The sequence below is a fragment of the Lathyrus oleraceus genome, chromosome 5, assembly GCF_024323335.1.
Source record: "Lathyrus oleraceus cultivar Zhongwan6 chromosome 5, CAAS_Psat_ZW6_1.0, whole genome shotgun sequence".
Taxonomy (NCBI): Eukaryota; Viridiplantae; Streptophyta; class Magnoliopsida; order Fabales; family Fabaceae; genus Lathyrus; species Lathyrus oleraceus.
The window spans coordinates 355,790,101-355,797,940 of record NC_066583.1 but is presented as its reverse complement, the minus strand read 5'-3'; the positions used below and the strand labels follow the sequence as shown (position 1 = coordinate 355,797,940).

General features: G+C 33.3%; 1 protein-coding gene across 1 annotated transcript; it reads left to right on the top strand.

The window, feature by feature from the left end:
- The first annotated feature begins 983 nt into the window (after nt 1-983).
- LOC127084656 (uncharacterized) lies at nt 984-4,029 on the top strand. Its single transcript, XM_051025150.1, has 5 exons — nt 984-1,164; nt 1,804-2,118; nt 2,252-2,453; nt 3,246-3,474; nt 3,645-4,029. Exons 1-5 carry the CDS (start codon nt 1,078-1,080, stop codon nt 3,907-3,909), a joined length of 1,098 nt encoding a protein of 365 aa, XP_050881107.1. The 5' UTR covers nt 984-1,077; the 3' UTR covers nt 3,910-4,029.
- The last annotated feature ends 3,811 nt before the right edge of the window (nt 4,030-7,840 follow it).

Below are 7,840 nucleotides of genomic sequence, written 5' to 3'. Positions count from 1 at the left end.
CAGATATAACATTTACTTTTTATAAAAGAGTATTTCATAAGATAGAATAAATAATAAATAATCATCACTTTATAAAAAAAAGTAACCATTAATAATTTGATTTTGAACCACACGATAATAGTTTGACTATATAAATTAAATCTTAAAATGTATAACAAGTATATTATAAATGTCCAATCTAAATTGATTAAAGAAACAAGAAAATTACAAATTTTTAAAATAATTTTAGACGTATTTGTATTCTCTTTTATTAAAACTGTTAGGATTAGATTAAATTTTGTATTTCTCCCTCAGTTTCTTTTTAAGTGTCACTTCTTGATAAATTTTTATTTCTTTTTAATTGTCATTTATAGAATTCAAGATAATATTAAATGCACTTTTGTCAAAATTATCCCTATGCAATTATTACAGAGAGAAAAAGTAAAATGAAGGTAGGATATTATTAAGGGTATTATAGATAAAATGAGAATTATTATTTAAAAAGTAACAATAATGATTAATTTTCTTGGTATTGATAAAAAGTCAAAAAGATAACACTTAAAAATGAACGGAGGGAATAACATTTTAAATCTGATTTAAGCCAAATATTTTAATTCCGTCAACTTCTTGTTTGTTGATATTAGTTTGCTTTAGTATTATTTATTAATTTAATTAATTTATTTATGTTTAATATTATATTTGTTTTAAATCTAATATAATTTTGTAATTTTAATTTTTAATATATTATATATTATATATTATTTTAAATCTCTTAATAATACTTTTATTATATTAGCAAATAAAAAGTTAATTTATAATTTGAATATCTGAAAATCAATTAAACTTTAACTAGTTATCCAAAATTGAATCTAAAACTAAAGTTTAATTTTAGAAATGATTTTTTTTTTTTATTTTTTTTTTTTGGTTTTCAATGAAATCTTTATTTTTGTTGGTACGTACAAATCAAATCTTTATTACCTAATAATTGTATAAGAAGATATATTATAAAAATATTAATAAAATATCTGTATAATGTAACTTGAATCTTGTACTAAAAAGAAGAAAAAAAATAGAGAGAAAACATAGGCTACTCAAAATATGAAGAAGTCATCGGGAGGCGCGGCAGAGAAGAAACGCGTGCGACGCCCCTCCGCACCAGATCTCACCTCCGACGCCCCTCCTAGGGTTTCTCTCTCTCCCTTTCTCTCTCTAGGGTTTCCAATTCCTCACCTCTAATGTCTCCGTTTTGCACTGATTCTCTACTTAATTCATCTAATTACCTTTTCTACTCCATTATCGTAGCTTAGAACAATTTTAGATCGAAATTTCAATTTCGTTCATTTTTTTCTTTGGTTTTAGCAGTTTTTATTTCAGTAGTTTGCGATTGGAACTTTGATACCACACAACTCTGGTTAAAAAACTGTTCTTTTCTTGTGTGATAATCGTATTTTGAGCTTTTTTTTACATGCCATTTTGTTATTCTAGATAGGATTTTTGCTGAAGTTTTTTTTCTTTTTCGCGGCTGTCTTTTTAATTTGGGAACTTGAAATTGAAGTATAGTTCTAATTGACATGACAATTGATCTGTTGTGTTTGTGTGTTTAGATGTAAATAATCTAGGGTTCATGAAGTTTTTTTTTATTTTCTTAAACCTTTATTATATTATATCCCCTTTGCTCTTGATCATTTTGTGAACTATGTAAAAATTGAGATTTGTATTTGTTTATTTGTTGGGCTGTTTAATTTTTATGTGACATGCAAAAGTTGTCTGTGTTATATTATGACTGTGTTGTTGTTGTTGTTGTTGTGATGTTTTTGTTTACAGAAGCAAGCTGTGAAGAAGGATGTGTATCAGGTGTTTGCTGAGAAGGTGAGAGACCATAAGGAGCTGGTTTCTAGATGGGCTGTTCTACAAGAGACGCGGGTTGAGTATTTCAGAGGGAAGGATTTTGTGAACTTCTTGAAAAATCATCCAGAGGTCAAAGGCATTCTGGAATCAGATAGGAATTTAGAAACGGAGGACATTGCCAACATTTTACTTGAAAAGAATCTTTTAGTGCGCTGTGATCGTGTTGTAAAAACTCTCCGTCCTGGGAAGAAAAAGCTGTCTACATGGCCTGCCCATTTGGAAATTTTCCCTGTAAGCAATTTTATCTGTTGCATGGTCTAAGTTAGTATCACAGCATGCTGTCTGGTTTTTTAATCTGCCGTAGTTTAAGTGTTTGGGTTTGTCTTTATGTTTGATTCTAACACAGTCTGGTTATCTTTGTCAGGAACAAGTATTTTCCGAAAATGACACATTTTATGCATGGGCATTTGTAAAACGCCATCCACTTTGGCAGACACTCTTATCGTTTTTCTGGCCCGTGTTAACGTTGGCTATTTGCTTATTTCCCGTGTATCCTACTAGCTGCAAGCTTTTAGTAATTTACTCATGCGGTTGGATCCTTATTGTCTTCTTCTCTCTACTATTGAGTAAGCTATTCTTTTTCCATATTGTTCAATTGCTCTTACCGAATTTCTTCACTTCTGTATATAAGTATCCTTATGGACTGTTGCAAAATTTCATATCTCAAGCCAATTATATGTTGCAGTACTGTATATAACTACATTTATTCATTCTCCGATGAATATTTAATAATGAATGAAGGAGAAAAAACCCTTTAAATTAGGAAATTTGAGGTCAATCTATCATGACAATTTTTTTAGAGATTCTTCCCTTAGTAGAGGAAATTGAATTTTAGTTTGATCTCTAGGATGTTTAATTGTTTATCCATGAGGGTAAATATAATAATAAAAGATTATTGTCTTCATGACTACTCTAGATTATTATGATTTGTCTAAGACCTTCCATAAACTGGAGATGTTTGTGAGAAGTGACAACCCTACCCTGAGGAGGCTTGTGCTGGTTTTCCCAGTGGTTTTCCCAGTGGTTTTCTGTAGCTTTAGAGAGGTTTGCATAGATTTTGAGTATGTAAGGTTATTTGTAGTTTTCATCCTAAATAATATTAATATTTATGATGAAAGAAAGAGGAAATTGAATTTGGTGGTTTTTAAAAAAATGCTCTTTTTAAACTTCATGTGCACCTAGTACATAAAGATTAGTTGTTGTCTATCATGTGCACCTAGTACATAAAGATTAGTTGTTGTCTATCATGTGCACCTAGTAGGTAACGATTAGTTGTTGTCAATCATGTGTAAATCTGCTTGATAAATGCATTATGTACCCTTTTTTTGGGACTCACGAGTAATTTTTTAACCCTGTAGTAAGAGGTGCAATATTTGGTGTTCTATATATTCTTATTGGAAAGCGGGTCTGGTTTTTCCCTAACATCAGCGTTGAGGAAGCACCACTGCGAGAGTTTTTCAGATTTTGGCCAAAGAAAGATGAAGAGGAAAGGCCTAAGTGGACGACGAGGATTTTCTATTCTGTGGTGGCTGTGCTGTTCATATTACTGCTGAGGCATCATGCACCTGATGAAGCTGCAAGAGCAAGGTAAGTTCTCAGCATTATGAACGTATTTATAGCCTTCCAAAGAGAATAATCGGGCTTGCTATCAGAGCTTAAATTCCTATTTGGTTGGATCTATGAAACCCTATCAAGGGAAAACTACTTGGAGCTGTTCTTTCTAGACATTACAATTTGTTGCTTTGGCCTTTTTGCAGGTATCAGAAGAGAGTATCTAACATCATTGATGATGTTCTTGAATGGTCTCCTAGTTTAGCCTTGTCTGGGATGATGGACAAGCAACAAAACGTGTCTAATGCCACAGGGTCCACTGATTCTGCCTCACAAGGCAGCACGACAGGACCGGAACATGAAGCTCCAGCTGATGGTAATGATGAAAAAACTTTCTCAGAACAAAATGACATTGAAGAAGTCATTGATAACATAGAGGATGCAGGTGAAGATGATAAACAGTATGAGTAATGGTAATCTTATACCAAAATTAAATACATTTAGTGACTAGATCACAATTTTCCTTTTTATTTGAGTGTAAAAGTACAATGTGTGAAATAATAACAGTAGAAGTGGTTCATTTTCAAATAAGGTTTACTTCGTCAGTTTGCTCTTCAACGCGGCTGACCGATAAGCGTGTTGAATGTGTGAAATAATAACAGTAAAAGTAGTTTGTTTCAAATAAGGTTTAGGATTTAGGGTTTCCTTCGTCAATTTGCTGTCAATACGGCTGACTGGTTTCAAATAAGGTTTAGGATTTAGGGTTTCCTTCGTCAATTTGCTGTCAATACGGCTGACTGGTTTCAAATATGGTTTAGGATTTAGGGTTTCCTTCGTCAATTTGCTGTCAATACGGCTGACTGATAAGCGGGTTGGTTCGCATGTCAAATTTGGCAAAAGAAACATCTCAACTTAAGAGACACTGGCAGGCTTTGATTGGAAGTTAGAATAAAATTGGTGAAGAGCTTTTGGGGGAGGGAAGGATAAACCAAAAAGTAGACACAAGCCAACCCTAGCCTAAAATTATTTTAGTTTTTTTTTGCTTGTTTGTTTGTTTGTTTTAACGGGATTTGAAGGGAGCATGGCGTGCTAAATATTTTAAAAATCACTTCTCTTCTTCCATGAGCCAAATTACTTCACACTCACCTCTAATTAAAAACATAATATCTAATTAACTTCCCCTCTTCCTTTTTATTTTATCTTGTAAGAAAACCTTTCCTCTCCTCAATGTTGAATACAAAATGCTTGAAAATGTGAAGGGGTGAGAATAACAAGATAAAATAAGCCCATAATTGCAGTCATTATGAAGTTTTAAAATGTTTATCTAAGCTTGAAAATGTTACATTCAATTTTTATTTGGTAAAAAACATAGACAAAAATATTATTAAGGTAAAACATAAAGAATCAGTATGATGCTTTAAAGACGGCATTTGACCCTTTTAGTTCAACGATTTTATCTATTTATTGCTCTTAATCTTACATTTTAATTTTACTATTACAATTGCATTTTTTTATTACTTTTATGGTGTTTTATGAATAGATATAAAGTTCTCAAAACTTGATGTTATTCACTATTTTGACAATTGGTTTTCAAAACTTATTTTGAGTGAAACTATTTTTTTTTTTACTTCGTACCCCTATGTTTAGCCTCATGGCCATACAATTTTTTAAAAATACTAATTTTACCCTTAATTGATTTTAACCAATTTATCATTTCAGTTTTACCATTCAGTTAAATTTTTTAAAAATTACACATTCCATCCTCGCACCGGAACTCCTGGAAAAAGACTTCCGGTATGTATTTTTTCCAAACCGGAAGACTTCACAAAAGACATCCGGAATACACCAAGTAGTGAACCGGAAGACTTCAAGAAAGAGTTTTGGTTCTTTAATAAAGAAGACACGTTTCAGAACACTTATTGAAAGAGTTTCGGTAAACAAAGTGACACATACCGGAACTCTTTGAAGAAGTCTTCCGGTTTGTGTTTTATGTATTCTGGAACTCTTTTTTGAAGACTTCTGGTTTGCATTTTTTAAAAAAAATTTTTTTAATTTTTTTTATTGTGCAGGAATGGAAAATCTTTCCCAAATATCTGTAGATACTTCTGATGCGTTTATAACGACCGAAAGATTTGGTACACGAGAAGAGGTGATCAGATGGATTAAAGAGGTTGGAATCGATAATAAAGTAACTATTATTATCAGTCGTTCAGATACTGAAACAGGGAAGAGAGGGAGAAGTAACAAATTAATATTTGGTTGTGATAAAGGTGAGAAACACAAGAGTACTGATAGTGGAACCCAAAGTGCGTCCAAGAAATGTGGATGCCCATTTAAAATCAGGTCGACTCCGGCGAAAGATGGGCCTAGTTGGAAGATTGATGTAAAATGTGGGTTGCATAATCATGGTTTACCTGATAGATTAGAAGGCAATTCCTTTATTGATAGGTTGACCAAAGATGAGAAGCAACATGTCGCTGATTTGAGAAAGAAACATATACCACCTAGACACATATTGCTTTCATTGCAAGACCGAGATCCCGAGAATGTCACTCGGATTACGCAAGTATACAAGCATAAGAGAGTGATACAAAAAGAGATAAGAGGTCCTAGAAGTGAGATACATCATTTGTTTAAGCTTATTGAGGATGCAAGCTATGTGTATTGGAGTAGAAAAAAGGATGACTCAGAAGTTGTGAGAGATATATTTTGGGCCCATCCTGATTCAGTTAAGTTGTTGAATATTTTTCCGATTGTGTTAGTTATGGATAACACTTGCAAGACAAACAAATATAGACAACCTTTGTTTGAAATTGTTGGCATGAATCAACCGAGTTGACTTTTGCTGTTGCATTTGCGTATATGGAGTCTGAGCAGACAGATAATTTTTGCTAGATATTGGAGAAACTAAAAGAGTTGTTTGTGAAGAAAGACTTGTGTCTACAAGTGATTTTGACAGATAGAGATCTTGCTTTGATGAAAGCAATTGAAATTGTGTTTCCCAGGTCGATTAATTTGCTATGTAGATTTCACATTAACAAAAACGTTGGTGCCAAATGCAAACAACATGTGGTGAATGACCTGCAAAAGACGATAGACACATTATGGATGGAAGTTGTTTGGGCTAGTGATGAGGTTAAGTATGGTCAACGGTTGCATCAACTTGAGCAAGCATGTGTTGATTATAGTGGATTTATTAATTATGTGAAAGACACATGGTTGACTCCACATAGACATAGATTTGTTGGAGCATGGATTAGTCGAGTGCTACATTTGGGTAACACAACGACTAATCGGTACGTGTTATAATTTTTTATGTGTTATTTTTATATGTGATATTTTTTCTCTGTATTTTTTATGTGTTATTTTCAATATTTTTAGGGTTGAATCTGCTCATTGGAAGTTAAAGCAGATGTTAGGAAACAGTATAGGTGACATGGTCAAATGTTGGGAAGCTATGAATAACAACTTGAGGTTACAACTGGGAAACATTAGAGCTTCTTAAGAGTTTTTACGAAGTTGAGCACGCGCACATAAGACATTTCAAAAGAGTTTTTACGAAGTTGAGCACGCGCACATAAGTCCCTTTTATGGTTATTTGCGTGGTTCCGTATCTCGAGCTGCTTTGAGACGTATTGCTGAAGAGTTATTGAGAGTTGATTATGTTGGAACTAACAGGAAAATATGTGGTTGTACTCTTAGAACATCTTATGGGTTACCTTGTGCTTGTGAGATAGGAAGATACGCACTAGGTGGTATACTGATACCCATAGATGTTGTTCATGTTCATTGGAGGAAACTAACTATGGAAGTTGAGTTAGAGGTAGGTGCAAATGATGGATCAGAGGTGGATATGACTTGTGCAATGGATGAATTATGGAAACGATTTAGGTCATTAGATGTTATTGAGAAAAGGACATTAAAGAGTAGGGTATGTGAACTAGCATACCCAACAATGACTCCATTGTGTCCACCACCCGAGAAACTAAAAACCAAAGGATGAGTGAAGAAGAAAGGGAAAAAACCAGCAGAATATGATGTTTATAGGGACCCTTCGTATCATGAGTATGTTGATAAGGCATCTCAATCTTCACAAAGACAATCTCAACCATCACAAACTTAGAAGAAGTTAAAATTATCAAAGAAGCAACCACAATTCACTCTTCAATTTCCTAATCATATTAGGTCATACATTGAAGACGTAGTTAATGTTGAATCGGATGGTAATTGTGGATTTAGAGTCACTGCGTCATTGCATGGATATGGTGAGGATGGTTGGTCAATGGTTCGCAGAGAGTTGGGGTTGGAAATGATAGACAAGGATATGTCAACTTTGTATGACAAGTTATTTTCTAATCGGTTGCCAGAAGTGAGAGAACCTTTGATGATAGAATCCTTTGGT